Below are 26,322 nucleotides of genomic sequence, written 5' to 3' on the forward strand. Positions count from 1 at the left end.
TAATCACTCTCTTCCATTGGATTACATAAAACACTAAAATGTCAGACAAGATGTTTAGCTCCATGTCAACGGACACATCGGGACCTTATTCATTCTGGACCACAGAGAAGCATCGGGACTACTTTATATGATGACTTAAGTTTCAATCATATCCTTGGACTAAAATGATTGACACTGACGTGCAAGCCTGACATCAACATCATGTGCAAGGGTCTTTGGGTAACGTAGCGCATATTCAATGGTATCGCTTTATCTCAAGTAGCCTGTTCATTTCTGAGCTTTGATATTTTTTGGGGGTTTATAAACTTACTAATGGTATACTACGTTAACACTATATGTATGGGCCATTTTGCTACTTGGTAGACCCTGTGTTGTGGCTCATCTACAACTATTTAGGACTGTCCATATTGTAACGTTAGTTAGGATTCACTAACTAGCGTTACTGTTTTAGGTGGAGCTATTCTTCGCTACTTTTCAAACGAATACTACATTATATTTCACATATCTTCCTAGATATGCCTTTTGGTGTGATATTTCATACAACATCTTTTCAAGATATGCCTTTTGTTTTGTTCATGAGGAGTAATGGTCGAGAAGGCAGGAGACACTGTTTTGTTGAGCGTCACATTGGTTAGACTGCTCCCTGTAACGGATCAGTCGTCCACCAGACTACACTCTACGATTAGAGGGAGGTGGGAGAGGAAGCGTTGGGTGTCTCGGTTAGGGAGACAAGGGAATGGGGTTCAGTGTTTTCCTGTTAGGATAGATTTATGTTCTTTCCAACAGATCTTTACATATTTTCCTCACTACAAAATATTAATGCGGTCCTTGTGGTTACTAAGCATATTTTAGATATGCCTTTATGCTATAGCTTATTCCATGTTTACATCTTTGGTTAGATGACTTCAAATGTAAAACAAATGTACTTTGTGGAATGTCCATGGAGTTTGTAAACTACCCAAGCTTAAAACGGTTATTACTAGGTTTAAACAACTTCATTCCTCTATTGTGTTTCTACAAGATACTCACTTGTTGAAGGATGAGCTATTTAAAGTACACAGGAGGTGGCAAGGGCAGGTAATAGCATTCCGTTTCTCTTCTCATTCTCGTGGTGTTATGTTTAAAAAAATTCTGTTCCGTTTCAAGTGGACGATATAATAACTGATACAGCTTGTAGATACATTTTGATACAGGAAACTCTTTTGAATAATCGTATTAATCTGGTTAATGTTTATGGTCCTAATGATGATAATCCCAAATTCTTTGAGAATGTATTTCTATTGATAGGACTTTACCAGGAAGGGAGTCTAATGGCAGGGGATTTTAATTGCACTTTTGATCCTCATCTAGATCACTCCTCTTCACACTCGCAGAGTAGAAAGGAATTAAAGCATTTCATGACATCTATGTGAACCTTGGAGAACTCAGAACCCGAGTAAAAAGGCGTATTCATGTTACTCGTTGACATTTAAATCATATTCTCGTATAAACAACGTTTATGATTCTTGCTGATTGCTTCCCAATGTAGCAGGAAATGGATATGATAGTATTGTTCGGTGTGACCATTCCCCCGTGTCATTATTCTATAGGGATACAAAACTAGTAAAAGGATCTTCTAGATGACATTTGCATCCCAGATGGTTACAGGACCAATACTTTTACAAGACTTTTACCAGTTTCAAATCAAATCTATCTAAAAATGAGAGATGGACAGCCAAATCTGAAAATTGGAGAGGGAAGCTTTTTTGGATAACTTAGAAGACAAGGAATTATTTGTTCTTAAAGCTCAGTATGAAGAACTTCCTCCCCTCAAAGGCCACAAACAGCTTAACGAGGCTGAAACAGTACTATGATCAAGGTGAAAAACCTGGTCATTTGCTTGCCTAGTGCATTAAGAAGAAGTTAAATTCAGACAGAGCCATTAATGCAATTCATTATTTACCAGGACAATTATCAATGGAGCCTGTAGAAATAAACCAAACATATGGTTCCTACTACAACACACTTTACTCTGAAACTCCTGAGAACTTAACTAATCAGACATCATTTTTGGATGGTCTTGATTTTCTCCTCTATTTCAGAAGACACAAAATTGGACCCGGAAAAAGGAATTGGATGGTGTTGAAATATCTGATGCTATTTCAAATATGAAGGGAGGTAAAGCGCCAGGTCCAGATGGGCTCCCAATAGACATTTCGAAGATATTTAAGGACAAACTTCTAGGTCCACTTTTGGATATGTATGCTGAATCCTTTCAGCAAGGTTGTTTCACCTTTAAATCACTCTTATTCTGAAGCCTGATAAATCCCAGACAAAATGTGAAGGTTAAATTGGTCTATCTTCTGAACTTGGACTCAAAAATTATTGCTAAAGCTTTAGCCAGGAGATTGGATAGAGTGCTCCCATATAATACACAAAGACCAAAATGGTTTCGTGAAAAACCGTCAAGGTTTTCACAATGTGAGGAGCGTACTAAACATAGTATCAGGGGACTGCACTGCCATACTCTACCTTAATGTAGAGAAGGCATTTGATAGATTTGAAGTGCTTAAGAGATTTGGGTTTGAGAACTACTTCTATAAATGGATTAAGATATGATATACAGACACCACTGCAGAAGTTGACACTAACAACTTGATCTCACAACCTTAAGTTTTTTCAGGGCACGAGACAAGGATGTCCAGCCAGTCCAGGATTATTTCCTTCGGCTTTGAACCCCTTGCCATTGCAGTAAGGTCCCACCCGTCAATTAGTGGAATTATAAAATTGGATTTTGAACATCGAGTGGCCCTGTATACCGATAATACCCTCTTATTCCTAACAGATCTAAAGAATTCTCTCTTCCCTCACCAATTTAATTTATAACTTTGGGCAGTTTTCTGGGTTGAAAGTTAATAAAACCAAGTCTTCTATCCTTTTCCTCAACAAGCAAGAGAGACTGCATCCAGTTGTACAGCATCCTTCGGTTAATAGAGAACAAGGTTTCACTTATCTTGGTATTAAAATCACACCAGAAATAAGCTTGAGTTCAACAAATGATGAACCCATGGTAACGAGTGCAACAGAACCCATCAACAGATGGACATCATTGCCTAGATCTATTATTGGTAGAATAAATATCATTAAGATGAATATCCTGCACAAATGTTTTATCCATTTCAATAAATTCTTCTGGCTCCACCACCTTTTTTTCCCGCCCAAAGTTCAGAAAGATACTTCCAAATTGTATCTGGATCAACAGAAAACCAAGGTTTAGACTTTCTCTTCTTTATTTGACCTATGGCAGAGGGGGTTTGCAACTTCCAAACCTACAGTTTTATTACTGGGCTACACAACTTAGGGCTGCAATGTTTTGGTTCTCCAAGAAACCATACTTACCCTGGCTGCAGACTGAAATGCTATCCACAAAAGGCTTAACTTTGGATGGATATTTGTACTCTGCTCCATTTAAGAAGCTAAAGAAGAATACTACTAATCCCCTTTTAACAAACACCCTAACTATATGGCACGAAGTACAGAAATATCTGTGCGAATCCCCTGTATTATCCAGTTTTACACCAATTTGGTGCAATGACAATGTCACACCTTAAAGAATGGGCAAGAAAAGGAATTGTTAAAGTAATGGATTTATACAATGAAAAGGGGCTCATGTTGTTTGAAGAACTAAAGGTAAGATTTAACTTAACACAAAAGCATTTTTTCAAATACTGACAATTGAGAAGCTTTATCCTTTCCAGTCTATAACAATCTGCCCTACAACCTCCTTTGACCACTAGAGAAACGCTCTCTGTTAATATGCGTTACGGGAGAGGTCAGATGACATCATTATATGGTAAAATGGTAGACTTCAGTGGATACATGATTTGCAGGAAGATATTTCAGCAGAGGACTGGGTTATGATATGCTCTAGAGCTCAGATACAGACAAACACCTGCCTGAGATTGCTGCAATACAATTGGATAATGAGAACATATTTATCACACCCATGTTAACTAAGCTCCACAAAATTGACCCTAATACCCCAGACCTGTGTTTTAAATGTAACACGCATTTAGGCACCTTGTTTCATTGCCTGTGGGAATGTGCTGAGATACAAATGTTTGAGCTCAGTACTGCACTATATCTCTGAGATTACTTCTACCCCAATACCATTAATCCCTAAACTTTGCATCCTAAATCTTTACAGAGGGAATATCTCTTTACATAGGAGAGAGAAGAAAATGGTTGACCTCTGTCTATTACAAGCTAGATCACATATGTCAGAGTCAAGGCCCGCGGGCCACATCCGGCCCGCAAGAAGGTTTTTTACGGCCCCTGGGATGATCTTGATTTATTATTAGAACCGGCCCGCAGCAAGCCGGCAGCCCGCAGATCTTTTACACGCACCAATACTACATTTCCCACAATGCAAAGGTGACGCACCGAGCAGTAGGCTGCTTCATTTCAATATTTATTGGCACAGCAGTCGTCAGCATCACAGTAAAATTAACTTTCAGATACCCATCAAAAATGGCAAAACGGAAGGTGGATACTGAGAACCGGGGGTTTCAAACAAGGTGGGAGTCGGAGTATATGTTCACGAAGGTAGCTGGAAAACCTGTGTGTCTTCTGTGTGGAGAAAGTGTGGCGGTACTGAAAGAGTATAATCTGAGACGACATTATGAAACGAAACACGCGGACAAAAACAAGAATATGGACATGGAACAAAGGCTACAAAAGGCAGAGGAATTAAAACGAGGCCTCAAATCTCGACAGGCTCTGTTCAAAAAAGCCAAATCACAAGGCCAGGCTGCTGTCAAGGCCAGTTTTATTTTGGCAGAAGAGATCGCTAAATCAGCCCGGCCATTTACGGAGGGGGATTTCATCAAAAACTGCATGATTAAAGTTTGTGACGAAGTTTGCCCAGAAAAAAGGCAACTCTTTTTAAATGTGAGTCTGAGCAGAAACACCATTGCCGAGAGAGTAGACCAGTTGTCCATCAATCTAAAAGAGCAGCTTGTGAAAAAGGGAAAAGATTTTATTGCATATTCCTTGGCTGTGGATGAGAGCACCGACATTTCTGACATTGCCCAGTTGTCAATTTTCATCCGCGGAGTGGACTCCAACCTAAGCGTGACAGAGGAGTTTTTGGCTTTACTTCCTATGCATGGCACAACTACGGGGCATGATTTGTATGAAGAGGTGTCAAGATGTGTAAATGAGATGGAGCTGCCTTGGGAAAAACTCGTGGGTTTGACAACCGACGGAGCACCTGCGATGTGTGGACACAGGAGCGGACTGGTGGCGAAGATACGGGAAAAGATGCAAGAGGAAAACGCGACAGGTGAGCTGACAGCTTATCATTGTATCATACACCAGGAAGCGTTGTGCGGTAAAGCCTTGAAAATGGAGCATGTAATGAGCATCATCACGCGCACAGTTAACTTTATCAGAGCCAAAGGTTTGAATCACCGCCAGTTCAAGGCATTTCTGACGGAGTTAGAAACGGAGCATGGTGATTTGCCTTATCACACAGAGGTGCGATGGCTAAGCCAGGGAAAGGTGCTTCAAAGATGTTTCGAGCTTCGTGAGGAGATTTGTCTGTTCTTGGACAGCAAAGGGAAAGACACAACACAACTCCGAGACGAAATGTTTCTGTGTGAAATGGCTTTTCTGTGTGACATTACGAGTCATCTGAATGCAATAAACTTGCAGCTGCAGGGTCGGGATCGTGTCATCTCTGATATGTACAGTACAGTGAAGGCATTTAAAACCAAACTGACTCTGTGGGAGACGCAGATGCGGAAAGAAAATTTGAGCCACTTTCCCAGCTGCCAGACCATGAAAGAGAAGCTCTCTACCAGTGCGTTCCCGAGCACACAGTTGGCTGATAAAATAGGTATGCTTGCCGCTGACTTTCGACGCCGATTTGCTGACTTTGAAGCACAAAAAAGCAGGTTGGAACTGCTCGGTAACCCATTTGCTGTTGACGTGGAAAGCTCACCACCAAACCTCCAAATGGAGTTGATTGACCTCCAATGCAATGATGCACTGAGGGCAAAATATGCGGCAGTGGGTGCTGCGGAGTTCGCCCGTTTCCTCCCCGGCACAATGCCCCAGCTGCGCATCCAGGCTGCTCAAACGTTGTCTATGTTTGGCAGCACATACCTGTGTGAACAACTGTTTTCTTTGATGAACCTGAACAAAACATCACACAGAAGTCGACTTACTGCTGAACACCTCCACTCAATTCTGAGGATTTCTTCAGCTCAGAGCCTTACCCCGAACATTGATGAACTTGTGGAAAAGATGGGACACCACCAAGTATCACCCTCAACCTCAAACAAGTGAACATTACTGTGCAATCACATATTTAGAGTTTTTACTCAGTTCAAGTTTAAAAGTTAAAATTTAATATTTGTTTTCACTGCATGTTACTTCTCCTTAAACAAAGTGTTGTTTTTGATTAATAGATTTTTGCACTTTATTTTTTTGTATTTCAATCCAATTATATTTTAAAAATATTTCAGTTGAGTGGATGATAGAAAATTGCTATTATTGTTTTTTCTTTGAAGTAAATTTAGCCCACTTTTGCTAAAATAGAAAATATAGTCTACTGATGGTGCCTTGAATACCGGTTTCTTTCATTTAATGTTCATGTTATGGGGAGATTTATATAAAGGAAATTTGTCTTTTGTGTCTGTTGAAAATTAAAGATTACTGACAGAGCCATAAGAAAATATTGCTTTATTTATCTGATCATATTGTAATATATTTGTTAGGTTTTCAGTAGGTTCAATTAGGTTCACTAGACTATATGCGTCATTTAAAAAATTTTCAATGAACATTCGAACAGTCCGGCCCTCGTCTTGTAGCTGATTTTTTTATTTGGCCCTCCGTCCATTTGACTTTGACACCCCTGAGCTAGATGTTCAATATCTCTCCACTATGTCAGTTCCCCATCACTTGGTCATTGGTTAAAATAATTCACGTCAAGCCTAGATCTTGAAAAATGTACTCAGTAGTAAAAAAGAAAGCACCAGAGTTTTTGCAAACCAGTGATACTGTAGAAGCATTGGAATTATAAATCTGTATATTCTTTATTTTTTTTAGGTGAATCTTGGCTATAGTCTAAGCGTATTCTGCATTATCTGCGACTACATATTATACGTATGCATTTTTATTTTTGGAAATGTGAGGACTTCATTTATTTTATTTGTCTGTTGAATGTTTGGGGGTTATGTTTTTGTCTCTTTGGGTTGGGGGGGTGGAAAAAAAAGCCAACATGTTTACGCACTCAAGTCATGCCTGGGTGACATATTGTGGGAAATGTGAATCAAACTGTACGGTTTTAAGTACTGTACATCCCAGCATTGACCCACTGCTCTCTGCGTTGGAGACAGAGCTGGCATACTCACAGCGTGTTTGAGCCAGCAGTCCTTGAAGACTGGCCTCATCTTTTTGTGGACCACCACCTCCTGTAAGTCCTCCAGGGACGGGTGCTGGCCGATCTCCTCCTCAAACGGCAGCATGTACTCATCCACTGGGCCTGACCAATCAACACAACAGCAACGTCTCTTAGCACAGAACGCCTTACAGGCTATGCTACATCGTTACCCATAAGCTATGCGTTCTCATTTGTCTATTACACAGCATTAAAAGGTCTCATCCTGATTCCAATGTGGTATGGTTGCTGATAAATCGCAGAGTAGGATCCGGTGTGTGTGCTTGCGTGTTTATGACTCACCGTCCGCCGCCTTGCAGCGCGACACCAGCTCCCACAGCACCAGGCCCATGGCGTACATGTCTATCCTGAGAAAGGCGTCCCGCTGGAAGTTGATGGCACCTTCCAGGACCTCTGGGGCCATGTAGCGCCTGGTACCCACCTGGACGACAGAGATAGACGGACACGACACTGTCAGACAAGGTCCACTACGCACACACACTTCCTTGTCGTGTGAGTATGTGGAGCTAACTTTAAAACAGTATTTCCATGATGGCACTTGTTCATAGTTAGTATGATACATTTTCACGGCTTAAATGGCTCCCTAATTCATGTACACTAGTCAAAAGCAGCTAACCCTTGGGACGCAACCAGACTGATGGTAGCCCACTCACCTGGCCGTGAGTGTCCCCTGGGGGCTTGCCCGGCTCGAACCGCACCGCCAGCCCAAAGTCCCCGATGATGGCCGTCAGGTCTGTCCGCAGCATCACATTCTTACTCTTGAAGTCCCTGGAAGAAGAAGGAAGAGAGGACGGGGGTTCATCGACAGTTTTCTTTTTTAGCCAATCAATTAACGTCGGTGATTGGCCTGAGAGTTTCCCCCCTTGACTTGGGATCAGTTTGCCCTTTGTCAAGCCTGAACTTATCCTGAACTACAAACAAATAAAGCCCACCAAGAATGGTCCGTCTAGACTTATGGCTCGGTTTGATTGTAACAGAATTGAAGTGAATTCCCAATGGAATAAACTGTAAACAATTTTGATGCCATGCAGAAAAATAAAATTGCAGTCCAGAGATTTGAGTGCAATAATAATAATAATAATAACAACAACAACAGACACCCTCAGGATTAGATGCCTCCGGATTGCAGAATGAAGACACAGGGGACCGCAGACAGAACGAAGATTCAGCATAAACATCAATACGCTATAGGATTAACCTCAACTTTACTTAGCCAGATGGGTCATTGAGAAAACAACAAGATGCTTGAACCAGGCCAAGTCTAATGTTTCTCTCTTTTACACACACATTTTTGAGTTCGGTTCAGTTTAGTTTTGATTCTTTAAAAAAATAAATAAAGTTTTCGATTTCGGTTTCAATTATTTGTTTAACATTAAATGCCCAATACATTATGTGGGTTGAATGCTGTAACACAGAATAAAACTATTAATGGAAGTCCTGATGGTAGTGACTGCTCATCCCTTATTAAACATAATTTATTCACATTACTTTAATAAAATATTTCATTTGTGTATATTAACATTTGTTTTACTTGACTATAAGTCATCTCTATAGGGCTGCTGCCTATGCTGTCTGACAAAATACCCATTTTGTAGTTCAGCGTAATTAAGGCATACTTTTTTATGACAGCGGAATACCAACCATCAATCACATGGATCATGTATTTTCAGATAGAGATGCCTCGAAGCAACAGCTGCTCTCTATATCACCTCATAATCTCGCATTCTTCGCTCTTCAGCAGCAGTCGTAAAAGAAACAGACAGGACAAGTATATGCGCAATGGATTATGGTCATTGTAGTTAGTTTAGCACATAAAATGTGGTAATTATGTAGAATATTGGCCAGTTGGAAACTACAACTCCCTTCTACATCGCACAGTTTAGGCTGGATCTAATTTTTTTCTAGAGAAACTGTGCAATGTCTGTATTGAGCTCACAGAAAAGTATCAAAAGAAATCAAATTCAAATAATTGAACCGACGTCACTCAAGTAGTTCTTTTTTAAAAATAAATAATCAACATTTCTTTTAATCGCTCAGCTCTAAACACACACCTACATGCTGAGCTCGTGTGCCCTACCTGTGAGCAATGGCCGGTTTGGGTCCCTCTCCTTTGTAGCGAGGCACGTCTTCGTGCAGGTAGGCCAGCCCGCAGGCCATGGTCTCAGCGATGTGGCACAGCTCAGTCCAGCTGATTGCATTCCCTTTCAGATAGTCCGTCAGGGAGCCCTGGAGCATAGACAGAGAGAGACACACACGCCGCGCGCATACACAGAAAAAGAGAGAAAGAGTGAGAAAGAAGTGGCGCTGTTAACAACTAGCTACAGTAAGACATCCCCAGAGCACACTAAATAGCTTGTCAATGATTGAACTGGGAAAAATACAAGTGAACTCGACTGCAGAGACAGGGTTCACATCGTTTGTCGTCTGAGAAATGCCAGCCAACCCACTGTGGTCAGTCAAATTGAGTGTTATTAAATTGTAGCAAACAACGTTCACGCTACTGAAAATTAAACAGCGAGGAAAATTAAATGGCAATAGCTCTCAGCAACAAAACGCAGCTTCCTCTGTGCCAATAAATAAATAGTGGATCTCTGTAGCAAGCCTGATACGAAAGCTTAGAGAACATTGCTAAAGCTCAGTGGCGGGACCTTGTGAAGGCTAACTGATATAAACGTATGTCCCAGGCTTACAGCTGGTTTTATACTTCTTATACTTCCTCCCCCAAACCTAACCTAACCTCCCCACACCTTAACACCTCTCCCTCCACCCCAGTCTCGCTCCTCACCCTCTCGTGGAACTCAGAGATGAGCCACAGCTCCATCTCCAAGTTGGTCCCGCGCTTCTCGGCGGCGATGTAGCGCAGCAGGTTCTCGTGCTTCATCCCCGGTGTTAGGAACACATCCCGCTCGTTCGTCCACGACTGTTTATCCTGTGGGAGGACACAAACAAAGAGGTGTTGTTACACCAAGGCTTCAGAGGACACAGACAGTTGAATCAACCTTTCAGCAACTTACCTGAATGGGGAAGACCTTGACAGCCACGTAGTCGTTCATCATCTGGGCCTTCCACACACAGCCAAAGCGCCCCCTGGCCTTAATCTCCAGCAACTGCAGGGGTTTGAGACCTACCAGGGGGGAGGGAGGGAGAACGAGGCCGGGATCCTGGTAGATCAAGAGGTCAGAGGTCAGAACAGGTAAACACTGGGTCATTATATTCAACAAGGTTATGAGGATTGATTGCCACTCGCGACATACTTACAATTTATATAATAACTGGAGATTTTATATCAATGTAAAATATGAATTCTAATAGTCAGATAAGGCTTTATGCACAATGGCTTGTGTAAAGTAGATGTACAGATGCTGAAAACTGACAGTAGTAAACTAACAATGGTCCTATAGGTGGGACCTGTATCACGCCAGTGGCACCCGACTACCTCTAGATGGGGCTAGTCGTTAACAGAGGTCCTGTGTGGCCTACTTGGCAGCTTTGGGGCTACTAACAAGATGGCCTCCGAAAAACAAGGGATGAAAACGGCAAGAGCGAGAGAATACAGGAGTGAGAAACCACAAAGAGGTAGCACCACAGAAGATAAGCAAACAGCTCTACAGACAAAGAGAGTAAACAATACCGACAGACAGGAGGACCACAATAAGTAGTAATTTTCCTTTGATTTGAATCCTCTATTTGTTTTGTGTGTGTATTGTTCCACTTAGCTGAGGGAAGTCTACATGCACTTTAAACATGTCAAATAAATTCAGTCATTCAAAGATGAAAACAGAAGAGTGATGGGAAGCAAAAGTGAAAGATGCGTAGCTAGGGAGGGAATTGGCCGACCTCATTGATGTCCACATGGCCATAGGGTGGCTTGTGGTGGCGGTACATCCAGAAGGCCAGCAGCAGGGCCATGGAGAGCATGGTGATGGGCAGCAGTGAGTAGACCAGCACATTGAGTAGTGTGGGCATGGGGGGAGGCGACTTGATCACTGGCGGTAGAGAGAGGGACAGAACACAGTGTTACCCAGCGGCCATCGAGGAGCGGAGGGGGGGGGGGGGGGGGAGAAAATGACAAGAGGATAGGTAAAGAGGGAGAGGAAGGAAGAAGGGGAGAGAAGAAACCAGGAGAAGGGGGAAAAACAAGGAGGGAGTAGTGGAAAGGAGGGAAGGATAGGGAGAGAGGTAGATTGAGGGAGGGTAGAAAGAGGGGAAGGGGAAACTGGCAGAGATATAGGAATAGTTAGGCACACACTATAGTTTTTTCCACCAAACTTTGGCTTTAACACACACAAATAAGTTTGCTGCCTGTCTGGATGTCTGTGTGCTCAAGAAAATCTGGAGAGGAAAGGGAGCTGTAAAATATAAGAGGTGCTATTCTCCTGGGCAGAATTGCCCCTAACTTTTGGAGCTTCAGTCTGCAAACAGGCGGTGTAATTCAATACTCGTGTGGCCTCTTGCACATTTCTGTCCATCGTGTTTAAGATCCTACAATACCCCACTGTGAGGACCTTTCGGGGAACAAAGTCAATACTTAACCCTGGGTGAGGCCCGTGGAGCTTCCAACTCGGTTTAAAGCTGGTATAGGTCTTACACGGATGTCAAATATAATATCAACTTACTGGGTTTCACGTCACACCAGGCAGGGTTAGAATACCAAGTTAACATACCAAGATATCACAGCAAAGCAGGTGATATTGGCTCGGGAAACAAATGGAGCGAGCAGTGATTGGGAAAATCAAATATTCCAAAATGACGACAAGCTAATTGAGACATGGGTCAATATAACATCTACATTTGACTAGCCCTTGACATCTGACCCCAGACAGAGGAGTACGGGAGTCATCAGGGGTACGATCCAGAAACACAAATTCTACTCAGGTCTGCAAAAGACTATATCAGATCTTAACAATGCCTTGAGGTGTTTTAACGTCTCAGGAACCCAATCATATATGGATCTTCTGATCTGCACAGGCCGGAGCAGAATTTGTTTAGAACATTGCAATCGAGGTGTAGCCTAACCATAGAAATGTAATTAGTAGCACAGACTTTTCCTTTTGTGCTCTGTGACGGTTGGACCTGCGGCCCTATCTACTTTCTATTTCTATGGGTGTAAAACAAAGAGGTAGAGTCCTACAGGTTCACTTACATGGTCCGTTGATATCAGGCAGGTGAGTGAACCTCTCGTTGCAGAAGTTCCCCTCGCAGCAACAGAAGAACACCTGAGGATTCTCCTCTGTCGCCACACATTCTTGCCTGAGAGAAAGAATGGGAGATAACATTTAATTGACCGTCAAAGGGAAATGTTTTGGTCTAGGGTAGCGAAGGGAGCGCCTCCGCTTTCTATTGACTTCAGTAGTTCAGAGGGAATGTGGTTATACCCTATGAAGGGTTGTGTTCAGAACGCCATGAAAAGCAGTGAAACAGAAAGGTTCTACCTGAAACTGTCCAATCAGAAACTGTTCTTATATTTTCCGTTGCCAGACGTTTTAAAAAGCTTTGCTACAGTGTGCCCTACTGAACATGACCCCGGAGACAGAGCTAGATCCTATATGACCTGCTCAGATACCTAACTAACCCTTAGCTAACCACCCCCCTCCGTTCCCTTCCCTCACCATGCAACGCTCACACTATTGGCCTTGGTCTGATGCGGGGCCCACAGCGAAACGACTTATTGACCTCTGTGGAGGACAGGACTGGAAGGAGGGAGAGGACTGGCGGTGTCGCCATGATTCTGCTGGCGCCAGGCACATCGGCAGCGTCGGGCCATGTCAGCAATGTGGCGGCCTGGCGGGTCATTGGGCAGTGTCCTCTCTCCTCAGAGAGCCAGAGCCAATGGTGAGGCCAGCCAGTCGCCCCTGACAACGCTGAAAGGAGGCCGGGATTAAGGGCTGCTTAGCCTTGTGAGAGTCTCCTCAAGCTGTCCCGATATGAACTCAAAACTCCCACAAGAAACATGCTTGTAATCATGATGGAATTAAGATTGACATTTGAAGACATCATTGTATGTCTAGAGAAGCGGGATCACACTGAGATAACTGTGGCCTCCAGGATCAACTTAAATGCTTTACTATTTCAATGCATTTGAGGAACCTGGATCTTTGATCCCGCAGGGTATTAAATGTACACAATTAATTCAGAGCAGGTCGGACCACCTCACTGGTGCCGGCAAAGTAACATCCCTTTACCTAAATCTAATCTACAACAGTTGTGAGCGTTTAAAAAAAGCTTTCAGACTTAAGCCTGTCACTCAACACACTTCAGTGTTTGGTATTTCAAACATGCACCGGAGACTCTACTCGTCTGCTATTTTAAGAAGTGGTGACCTCTAGTTTTAAGCAACCTCGAATTGCTGCCGTTGCGTTTCAGATCAGTCATTGTTGCTGGCCCACTTTCACATGATGAGGGATCGGGGAATCGTTTCATAGATAGCGTCCCACTATAATAAAGGCAAACACAGTTTTAGAATTGGTCTGGTTAAATACCTCAAAACAAAAGCCCTTAATGCATTGGTACCTTGGCTGTTCTCATTCAACACTACAACATGTTTTTCAGCTTTTATACAAATATCCTGCAGAAACATTTTAGAGTTGATCATTCAAACCATGTACACAGCCACACAACATTTGTCTCGCTCTGTAAACAATGCAGTGGATTGGTCCTAGTCAAAACTTAAGGCACTTTGCTCCTCTCTAATGTGTATCTGGGGAGAAGTGACTGTATTCAAGCTTCTTATCCGGATCCATTTATTCAATGATTTCTCTTGGTTTCGGGAGCAAGGCCGGAAATAGATTGCAATGGCAGCAGGCAAGTGGTAGAAAAATCTAACGCACCACTCCGCCTGACTTCTCCCGAGACGTTATCGAGCACCTACGGGACCCGCCAGGCACGGGATAATTGAATATTCCAGTTTGACGGAGAAACATTTAATATAGAGTCCAATAAAGCTTCCGATAAACGAAATGAAAACAAAAAAATGTTGGTAATGCGAGCAAACGTCAGAGACTACCTTGTGTGAGTTTGCACACACATGCCAGCTGTGAAGTCAATGCAGTAAGGAGTGAATGACAAATCCAACTGTGTTTTAATGATGTTTTATATATGGTGATATCTGATGTTTAGATGAACAGTCATTATTATCATACTCTAACATTTGTTGAGCCTTTGATCACACTGGGAAAATTAAACATTTGATACCAACCATAGAGGGGGACACAGATTCTACCTCAGCTCCACACCAGGGACTGTTTTGATTAAGCGTCTCAGAGTAGGACTGCTGATATAGGATCAGTTGCCGCCTTTAGAACTTAATGGAATATTGTTATATGGGCAGGGGGGACCTGATGCTAGATCAGCACCCCCATCCCGAGAAACTCTTTGTGAATACAAGGACCCTAATGTTTTAGGCGGAGGAAGGCAGAGTTCATCGAATGTACAATACAGATTTATTAAATAGTCGATAGGCACAACGGTAGGAGATTCTACCTGTCATAGCAGTTGAAGTCATCCAGCCAGCAGCCCTTCTTCACCAGCTCTATGGTACCCGAGTTGTTTCGCCATGAGGCGTAGCAGTGCGACCGCTTGTCCTTCTCACCCTCACAGCGCTCTACCCCACTCTGGTTGGTCTTCTCAATCTCATAGTTGATGTTATAGAACAAGCACTCCTGTGTGTCCACCTCTCCATGGCTTGGTCCTGTCAGACAGAAAGACGAGGTGCGTTAGTTTGGTCAAGTATCATAGTGGCACTGTTGGCCCAGGTTAAACACACCCTGTAACAGGGGTAGAACACACCCGGTAACTGATGGTTAAACACACCCGGTAACTGATGATTAAACCCACCCGGTAACTGATGGTTAAACACACCCGGTAACTGATGGTTAAACACACCCTGTAACTGATGGTTAACCTGTTAGAGCTCTAGGGGCGCTATTTCATTTTTGGATAAAAAACGTTCCCGTTTTAAGCGCGATATTTTGTCACGAAAAGATGCTCGACTATGCATATTCTTGACCGTTTTGGAAAGAAAACACTCTGAAGTTTCAGAATCTGCAAAGATTTTGTCTGTAAGCGCCCCAGAACTCATTCTACAGGCGAAACCAAGATGATGCATCACCCAGGAATTAGCAGAATTTCTGAAGCTCTGTTTTCCATTCTCTCCTTATATGGCTGTGATTGCGCAACGAATGAGCCTACACTTTCTGTCGTTCGCCCAAGGTCTTAGCAGCATTGTGACGTATTTGTAGGCATATCATTGGAAGATTGACCATAAGAGACTACATTTTCCAAGTGTCCGCCTGGTGTCCTGCGTCGAATTCGGTGCGCAATTGCCAGCTGCTTCTACTTTACCATTTGATTCAGGGGAGAAAGCATGTGTCCAAGAACGATGTATCAATGAAGAGATATGTGAAAAACACCTTGATGATTGATTCTAAACAACGTTTGCCATGTTTTCAGTCGATATTATGGAGTTAATTTGGAAAAAAGTTTGCGTTTTGAGGACTGAATTTATGGATTTTTTTTGGTAGCCAAATGTGATGTATAAAACGGAGCTATTTCTAATACACAAGGAATCTTTTTGGAAAAACTGAGCATCTGCTATCTAACTGAGAGTATCCTCATTGAAAACATCAGAAGTTCTTCAAAGGTAAATGATTTTATTTGAAGGCTTTTATGTTTTTGTTAATGTTGCGTGCTGGATGCTAACGCTAATGCTAACGCTAAATGCTAACGCGAAATGCTAACTCTAGCTAGCTACTTTTACACAAATGATTGTTTTCCTATGGTTGAGAAGCATATTTTGAAAATCTGAGATGACAGTGTTGTTTACAAAAGGCTAAGCTTGAGAGATGGCATATTTATTTCATTTCATTTGCGATTTTCATAAATAGTTAACGTTGTGTTATGCTAATGAGCTTGCTGATAGATTTACACAATCCTGGATACAGGGGTTTTTTCATAGCTAAACGTGACGCAGAAAACGGAGCGATTTGTCCTAAACAAATAATCTTTCAGGAAAAACTGAACATTTGCTATCTGAGAGTCTCCTCATTGAAAACATCTGAAGTTCTTCAAAGGTAAATGATTTTTTTGAATGCTTTTCTGTTTTTTTGTGTAAATGTTGCCAGCTGAATGCTAATGCTAAATGCTACGTTAGCCATCAATACTGTTACACAAATGCTTGTTTTGCAATGGTTGAGAAGCATATTTTGAAAATCTGAGATGACAGTGTTGTTAACAAAAGGCTAAGCTTGAGAGCTAGCATATTTATTTCATTTCATTTGCGATTTTCATGAATAGTTAACGTTGCGTTATGGTAATGAGCTTGAGTCTGTATTCACGATCCCGGATCCGGGATGGGGAGATCAGAAAGGTTAAACACACCCGGTAACTGATGGTTAAACACACCCGGTAACTGATGGTTAAACACACCCGGTAACTGATGGTTAAACACACCCTGTAACAGGGGTAGAACACTAGATTCAGCTGCGGGCTTATTTTTGTCGGAGAGGATGGTCGGGAAGACATACTATAATTATAATAATTTGTACACTGCAAATTGACAACTAAACCCAAAAAGAGATCGAATTTGAAAATAATAATGTCATACTTTGATACACAACTCACTTTTGGCTGAATTCCTGGTTATTTTACAGTCCTTTTTTTTTATACCAAAACACATTTGTGTTTGGTAGAACCTTCTCCGAAGTTCCACATCTAGACATAAACAATCAAAAATATGCTCTCCCTTTAAATACAACCAAATATGCAAGTCAGGATTCAGATATTATACAAAGATTAGGACCGATCAGAAATCACAGATGATCTGTAAAACCACTCAACCACTGTGTCTCAATGTGTTTTTGTTAAAAGAAAAGTTTGCTACTGAAGCACTCCAACTGAGGCAGGGGATTCTCCGGTATCACGTAGTGTGGTACAGTAGCGGTGATTTCTGTGGCGGTGGTGGGCGTGTTTGATGAGGACATGGCTCCCGGCACGGCGCCACAAATAGAAGCACCGGAGCCACCACCCTGCGGCGCACAGAAACTTGTCTCAGTTTCCTCTTTTGTCAAAACAGCACTCGAGACGTTACTCACGCCTTATTTTGATAACGGGGCAGAGGGTGAACATTTTCTGATCATGAAAGCGGATTACGAGAAAAAAAGAGGTAACGAGAGAAGTAGAGTAGTTTAGGGGAGAGAGGAAAATAGGGAGAGTACACAGTAGGCTGCAACAGACTGAAGGCAAGTGCAGCATTTGCCAGCACACAAAGCAGCATCAACGCGCCTCAGTGAAGAGGGATGGTTATCATCATCATCATCATCTAAAGCCACGGCTGTGATCATCAAAGAGCATGGCCGGGGGAAGTGAAGGGACAGACCTTTGACCTCTGATATTCTCTGCTACCCAGAAAGTGAGGTCATTCAGATAACCTCGTCGGTACAGAAACACAGAGCTGCATTTTTCTTTGACAAAAAAACACCAGGAGAAAAGGGTCGATAATCAGGGGTTATCTTTACATTACGTTTTTGATATTGTACAGGATGATTTGATGCATTTCTGAGTTTTTACCACAGGCTCAATAATTTGACAAATATGAAATCCCTATTTTTCTTTCATGCACTAATCATTTTTGGATTCCCTCCGGATATATTGAATCATTAGTATGTGAATCATTAGTATCTTTTTTCCCCCCTCTATATGATGACAAATACTGACACTAAGCCTACACAGTATATTTACTCAGCACATACAATGCATATGCTCTTGACTGAGGTCCATATCAGGATCTTGATATGCATGTTAGAATATTATACAAATATGTAAGCGGGTGCATGCGCATCAGGTGCGTCTCTCACCCCAGATATATCCCTGCATGTAGAAACTGTCCAGGTATTGAGCATATCCTAGCTCTGCATATAAAATGAAGGACATGAGTATCTGGAACATCCTTACTCCTTAGATCTAACAAAATGTCAGATATCCAGAAATATAAATTGAAGATACATCCTGATATTGGCCAAACGGTTTTTCATTGATAGAAGAAATACTTGCTGGAAGAAGAACACATTAAAAACCTGTTGCAAACCAAATGAGCTCGAGTGGTAAAAGCCACATTTTTCAGCACCCAAAATACATTTTACCAACCGTTTAAGAGCATTGTCGACAAATCTTCACTCAACTGTTTAACAGCCAGTGGAATTAGCAGTCCATAGCAACAATTAGGGATGTGCATGAGTAATCGAAAACTCAAAACAGACGTCAAAGCTTGATCTTTAACCAGCAGTCATATTTTTTTCACCAAATACTGTAAAACTATTTGGTGGATTGTGCTTTGAGGCTGCCTGAACGAGCAAGTGAAATTGTCTTGAAAACAACATTAAAATTGCTTGGACTCTAGTTTACCATTTGTACATGTGCATTTGAGGGGCACAACCAAAAATAAACCAAGCATCACAGTTCTTCTCCCTAAATTCCCCATCTCACACTCACTTCACTGTGTTCCGACCGTTTCCTCCACACACACACACAAGCTACCGTTAGGCCTACAGAAATAAATGCCTAGAAAAACGTACCTGATGGGATACACAGGCTACATTCCTTGCCAAATGACGACAGTTACATCACAAATTCAAAATGGACTTGTTGACTGAGGTAGGGAAATGTGTTACAACTCCCAAATGGCTCCCACAGCTGTGCCCCTGCCCAGTCATGTGAAATCCATAGATTAGTGACACATTTATTTCAATTTGACTGATTTCCTTATATGAACTGTAACTCAGTAAAATCTTGAAATTGCGTTTATGTTTTTTTCCCAGTATAGATAAATGTGCACATATTTGTTTCCAGTGTGGGACTTGTGCTCTAAAAATATGATTTTTTTATTATTTGAGTACTCAACCAAAATGTTACTATTCAAACAGCCACAACATTTCAAATGCTCATCCCGGCAACAATCCCCGCAGGCATAGAGGCCTCATCTCTGCATTTCCTGGAATATTACAATTGGCCGTTTGACAAGGGTGGCGTATCCTTGCCTTGGCAGAGAAGTGAAAGGTCATCAAGGAGACTACCCCGGTGGTGTGTGTGAATGGAGAGAAAAGAGAAAGAAAACAGACCAAAAGAACAGCAGGAAGGAGAGCTCCTCTTCCCCTTTCCGCTGGAGCGAGGGAGTGAGAGAGGGTGAACGAGAGAGAGGAGCAGTGTTTACTATACAACACAAATTTGGCAGCGCCTACCACGGCAGATGTTCTTGCCAATCTGTGCATTACTGTCGCTAGGCGACGGGAAATGTGGGAGCATACGACGTCGCCCCACTCCCCCAGACAAAGCCCTATTCAACCCCTCATTCACACACACACACACACACAGTGTACATAAACACTAACGGCAGAGACACACACACCCCGGGATCAGTGTGAGACTGGAAATGGAGCTCGATGCCAATGTCCTGTTCGTGTTGCTGCACGACGGGTTGAATACTTAAAACCCCGCTGCCTCAGCAATGGACCCTCATCAACATTCAGGAGCTGAATTTACAGGGTTCCATGGGGATATTAAGGCTAATGGCAATAGCAGATGTCAGGAGCAACAAAAGGAAGTATGCACTCAAAATGCCGCTCCAGACACTGGGCCTTTAAGGTGCACGTTACTACCACTGATCTCCCCCTTTACATTATGTGGGCAATATAATTTTACTGTTACCAGTTTTTCTGGCCCGTGTACAGTGGGGCTGGCAACAGCGCTTTGAGCAGGCTAATTGACGACAGTATGACATAACCAAAAGCTTTAAAAAAAAAACAACTAATATTTCAAGTTAGTGCTGATAATCATTGGTGGTCTTACAAAAAATACACTAAAATTGGGACGCCGTAAAAGCGAAGTCAACTAAGCCCAGGCCTCACTACAGAGACGCTAGAGAGGCCTGCTGCTTCCTAGTCAATAGAAAAAGGCCAGCCAAACAGCTTTACCCTACTTCAGGAACAAAAGACAAAACCATCTGTTCTAGCACATCTTCAAACAGAACATCTTGTTCAGTACTGACTGCCTGAAATGGAGCGACTTAGCAAAAACACTCATTTCCCCAGGAAGACGGTGCAACATGTCAGTACAATGTTCAATCTTAGCTATACAGCAGCATTTTGAAGGGGGTTTGTGGCACCAATCTGAAATGGCCGAACCAAACACTGCTTTTTATCCACAGCAGTTGGCGAACTCTGGTGCGAAATAGCCACTGGTTATAGAGCAAAAAGGCAATCAGAAACCAATTCACACTCAACGGAGGCAAATTCCCTTCGAATTCCACACAGTCATGAAGCCAAAGGAGAAACTCTAAATCCAGTTTCCCAGAAGCACACTGGGCAATTGCAAAATCCTCTCAGTTAAATTCACTTATTTTCCAGTTCTCTTGTCCACATACCACACTATGAATCATCAAGGCTTGTTGAAACTTAACTACAATAACACAAATGGTTGACTCACTTATAGGTAAATGATGCATGCCAAAAAAATAGATTCATCAGCTTAAATTCACCAAAGTGAATAGTGCCAAATTCAAAGAATACAGTAAAACAATTGCATTCGACTCAGAGGCACAACAATATCGACCTAAACATTTGTCACACATGTGAACTCGCCATCCAAAGAACGGTTAGAATGTGAGAAGAACCGCTCAGTCTAGATATCACCACGTGAAATGAACCAAACGTGTTTATCGGAACAAAAAGGCCAGAACTATGCTGTTTCACATAGGGCTGGGAATTGCCAGGGAACTCACAATATTATCATGATACTTAGGTGCTGACACGATATGTATTGCTATTCGATACTGTGATTGTTGCGATTTGATGTTCCAAACGTATTGCTCACCATATGTCTGCTGCAGAGGGACAAGGTGAGAGCAACGAGAAATTGATCATTCATGGTAATAAAACAAAAAATCGGCTACCTATTTAAAAAGATGGAGAACAAGCTATGACGGAAAAATACTGGAGTTTTGGTGCAGGTACAGCCAACTAACGCAAAAATAATATTGCGATAGAACGATACAATATAGAGCGTCAAAAATAATAATCCCGATATGTAACATACATTTTTCTCTCCCATCAATAGTTTCTCGGCTACAGGCCTATTCCTAGGAACCCTGTACCATCACAGCAATTCAAAGGGGAAGAAAAAGCAGTGGGTCTCCAACGCAGACTTACATGAAGACGGCTGGGCGGTTTGTGGGGATGAGGAAAAAAAGAACAGGGAAAGTCTAACTAATTTCATATGGCTCATAAACGGCGGCAGTCTGCACCCGTGCACACACACGGGGTCAGAACAGAACGAGGAACAACTGCGAGCAGTGCTCCCGCATTCCTTGCAAGTACCTCTGTGTAATTAGAAGCAGAATTTGGCAAACCACAAGAAGACAGCGGCAAACGCTTTATCACACAAAACATATTGAGGTCTTCTCAACTAGGCTCCGAGGCTTGTTTGCTGTATAAACAACAGAGGAATTATATTACGATGCGTGTTCATTTTGTTGGGGACATCTGTAGCCCCGGAATGAGCTATGACTTGGATTTTTTTGGGGGGGGGGGGGGGGGGGCTTTACGATGACTGGGTACTCGAAGCGTTCACCCTAACAGGATAGGCTACATGGAGTATCACAACACTTGAGTCCTACATTTCCCGAACCAACCGGATAACTTTGATAACAGGCCTACAAAAAAAGAAAACATCATGCTTTATGAAAAATATACTTACAACAAAGCCTATACAAGACACGGACGCATGCTTCCAGGGAAATAGGTCTCAATATCTGTAGCAAAACAGTCAAACACACTACTAGTTGCTACCAACTGCATTCTTACTTAAAATGTCAGTCTTGCTCAACAAGCAAATGTGAGTCACATGTACAAACATCTACAGTTGGACAATAAGCACTGGGGAACTCAACCATGCTTTGGATGAAAATCTTTTATCAAGCCATTAAATTCCTACAAAGATGGTCATTACCTGCCGTTGAGTTGTTGACTGTGCTAATTGTCTTGCCTCTGGTTAATAGGGAGCCTTGTATGCAGGCCTAAACTTTACTTATGAGAGAGAGCGAGTGAGAGTGCGAGAGCAGCCCCTTGAATTGAGAAAGAGACAGAGATTATGTTGGATACACAATCTGTCATCACTTCTCTTTCTCTGGCTTGGGGTTTGGCTTGGGGTTTGGCATGGTGGATGGGACCACATGAAAAGCCTGCGGTTCACCCACTATGGTTGAGACTCGTCTGTCAGAGTTCATTTTTAGGCCTTGAGCCCAGGCACGTGGCTAGAGCATTGTCCTCTCACCAGCAGAACGCAAACATTCTTGCAGCTTCACTGAAATAACATTACTCAACACTGTAGAAGAGCCAAGGATAATAAAATGTACACAATATTGCTGAGCTAGAATATGAACAAGGTCCTGGGTATTGTGTAAATAAATAATCTATATGGCCAAATATACCCTTATAGTGCACAAGCTTCCTCTACACTCTCCAATGGGCTTTAAATGTACAAATGAGGCACCTTGATTGATCTTATAGAATTTCGACAGCATTGAAGAGCACAGAATTTGCTTGAGGCACATAAGCTTCTAACTAAAGTAGCTACAGTGGGACTAGCATAGCTCTACACAGGAATGGCTGGGGCAGGTTTATCACTAATAAGAATGCACATAGGTTACTATAAGAATGAGACATTAACAAACCAAGGAGCATCCATATATTCTCATACATTCCTCTTTTCCAACAGGTTTCTAAGAATTGAGCTGTGAATCCTTGACAAAATCCTGGCAAATTCTTGGGTGCCAAAACACGACATTTATTCTCTAACACTATGCTCAAACCAGACGTTCGAAAAGCATTAAACATTGATGGCAATTTAATTAGCTAGCTTGCAGTTGCTAACTAATTTGTCCGGGGATATAAACATCAAGTTTTTATTTTACCTGAAATGCACAAGGTCCTCTACTCCGACAATTAATCCACACATTAAACGTTAAACCGAATTGTTTCTAGTCATCTCTGCTCCTTCCAGGCTTTTTCTTCTTTAGACTTCATATGGCAATGGCAACTAACCTTCATAATAAGGTGTATTACCACAACCGACCTCAGTTCATCTTTCAATCACCCATGTGGATATAACCAATGAGATGGCACGTGGGTATATGCTTCTAAAAGCCAATGAGGAGATGGGAGAGGCAGGGCTTGCACCCCGTTCTGCGTCACAAATAGAAGCAACTTCCATTTTAGCGCCTGGTAACGCAGATGCTCAAAGGCACGTGCAAAGCAGTGTGGGTGCAATGATTGAATGACATGTATGTGTAAATGTATTTTGCAACGCACTTGACGCGTCAGGTTTGGGCAACATGTAAGGCAGTGGTTCCCAAACTGTGGGGCATGCAAGTGGTATTAATACATATTTTGTTATTAACTTCTTATGGTATAGGGGGCAGCATTTTCAAGAATATAAAATATGCATATTATTAGAAGATTTGGATAGAAAACACTCTGAAGTTTATAAAACTGTTTGAATCATGTCTGTGAGTATAACAGAACTTATGTAGCAGGCAAAACCCTGAGGACTAACCGTTCAGAATGTTAGTTTTTAGGTCTCTGTCTGTTCAGTGGGTTCTCATTGGGAAATTATATTTCTTAGGCACTTGTTTTCAGTTCCCACCGCTTCACCAGTCTTTGGAATTTGGTTGAGGTTATTCCTTTGTGCAATGAAGAAGTATGGCCATCTAGGAAATGGGTAACACTGTTGAGAGTTGCGCAAGACTTGAAAAGTAGCGTTAGTTTCCTCTCGTCCTCTATTGAAAATATATAGACCGTCTTCAATTTGACCGATTAACGTTTAAAATACCTAATCTTGCATTACAAAAGTAGTTTAAAATGTTTTTGCAACGTTTACAGTCAACTTTTGAGATTTTGTAGTGACGTTCCACAATTTGATAGCTGTTTTTTTCTGGATCAAACGCGCCAAATAAATGGACATTTTGGATATATATGGACGGAATTATTCAAACAAAAGGACCAATTTTGATGTTTATGGGACATATTGGAGTGCCAACAAAAGAAGCTCGTCAAAGGTAAGGCATGTTTTATATTTTATTTCTGTGTTTTGTGTAGCGCCTGCAGGGTTGAAATACGCTACTCTTTGTTTACTGTTGTGCTATCATCAGATAATAGCTTCTTATGCTTTCACCGAAAAGCCTTTTTTTAAATCTGACATGTTGTCTGGATTCACAACGAGTGTAGCTTGAATAATTTAAAGTTAGATTTTTTATATAATTTCATTTGAATTTGCCATGCTGCATTTTCCCTGGCTTTTGGCCAAGTGGTACGCAAGCGTCCCCTATACCATAAGAAGTTAAGGAACTCAGCCTGGCTTCAACTTACTCTTGAAAGTTGTAATAGTAAAATGCACAAGGTGCAATTTGGAAATTGGGTAGTGGATTATCAATTTCCCTCGTCAGTCATTGAATACCGTAGAGCAACATTTCCCAGGACTAAAAACTTGTAGACCCTATAAAACTGAAGTTCCTACTCAACTCTTACTGATAACTTAACTGAGGCCTAAATACCTAGGTCATGTTCAGAAGGACACACTTAAGCAAAACATTTTGAAACTGAAAAAGAAAGTGTTATTATGGAACAAGTTCAGTAATTTTTCCATACTGAAAACAACCAAATTGTAAAACAGGGAGAGAGTCTGCATCAATCATTGGCTTTATCAAACGCTGATCTGCATATATCATGGAGATTAAGATAAATGAGAAATGTGTTCAGACGAGAAAGTACTTTGCATTGATGTGGCTATCTGGATGAAAAATGTATACCAAAACAATACATGCTTTGAACCTTAAAATATATATCAATTTTCCACTTTCATCAGCTCTCTTCTTCGGGCACTATTGAAGGAGTGTCAGAACAGTAAAGACTAAAACCTAAGATGTGTAGCATAGTTCCTCTGATCTATAAGGGTACCAGTTGAACCACTAATCAATTAGGACATATATTAAAAGGGATAGTTCACCAAAATTATGACACTTACCATGAAAGGAGTTTGGACAGGGAGAGACGGTAATCCACGCTTTAGTTTTGTTTACCTAACCATGGTCACCAACTGCTAACTTTAGCATTGTTAAGCCAAAGACCAATAAAAGTCAATGTACCGAAATTAACATGTTTCTTAAGTAGGCCTATCTGAGAGGGATTGTGCAATGCAATGACTTGGTTAGAAGACACCATGAATTGTCTGAAATAGGCCTAGTATAATACTTAAGGCTTAGTATAACCCACACGTTTAACTTCCAAAAGGGCAGGCATTGAAATCTAAGGACTCATAAAACAGATCTTAACACATAGGATACTGTACTATAGGATCAATAATCAGCCTAGTTTAATTGCTTACTTTATTTTTGTTTGTTGGGGGGGATCTTTTCTTAACTGCATCGTTGCTTAAGGGCTTGTAAGTAAGCATTTCACTGTAAGACAGAACCCAAACGCCATTGTGCATAAATGTATTTTGCCCCCCCACAGCAAACGCGATCACGACACGCAGGTTATATATCAAAACAAACTCTGAGCCAATGACATTAATTTGGGGACAGGTCGAAAAACATTAAACATGTATGGGAATTTAGCTAGTTAGCTTGCACTTGCTAGCTAACGTTAATTTGTCCTATTTGGCTAGCTTGCTGTTGCTAGATAATTTGTCCTGGGATATAAACATTGAGTTGCTATTTTACCTGAAATGCACAAGGACCTCTACTCCGACAATTAATCCACACATAAAACGGCCAACCGAATCGTTTCTATTTCTCTCTCCTCCTTCCAGGCTTTTTCATCTATGAATTTATATGG

General features: G+C 41.7%; 1 protein-coding gene across 1 annotated transcript in view; it reads right to left on the bottom strand.

Moving 5' to 3' along the window:
• The window catches only part of actriib (activin receptor IIB), a 63,859-nt gene that overhangs the window by 1,376 nt on the left and 36,161 nt on the right, over positions 1-26,322 (bottom strand). The window contains 9 exon segments of the mRNA NM_001190941.1: positions 7,398-7,528; positions 7,727-7,865; positions 8,098-8,212; positions 9,522-9,670; positions 10,230-10,373; positions 10,459-10,605; positions 11,282-11,430; positions 12,588-12,694; positions 14,924-15,131. Coding sequence (NP_001177870.1) covers positions 7,398-7,528; positions 7,727-7,865; positions 8,098-8,212; positions 9,522-9,670; positions 10,230-10,373; positions 10,459-10,605; positions 11,282-11,430; positions 12,588-12,694; positions 14,924-15,131 — 1,289 coding nt within the window.

The sequence above is a fragment of the Oncorhynchus mykiss genome, chromosome 15 (genome assembly GCF_057628025.1).
Source record: "Oncorhynchus mykiss isolate SJ-2025 chromosome 15, ASM5762802v1, whole genome shotgun sequence".
Taxonomy (NCBI): Eukaryota; Metazoa; Chordata; class Actinopteri; order Salmoniformes; family Salmonidae; genus Oncorhynchus; species Oncorhynchus mykiss.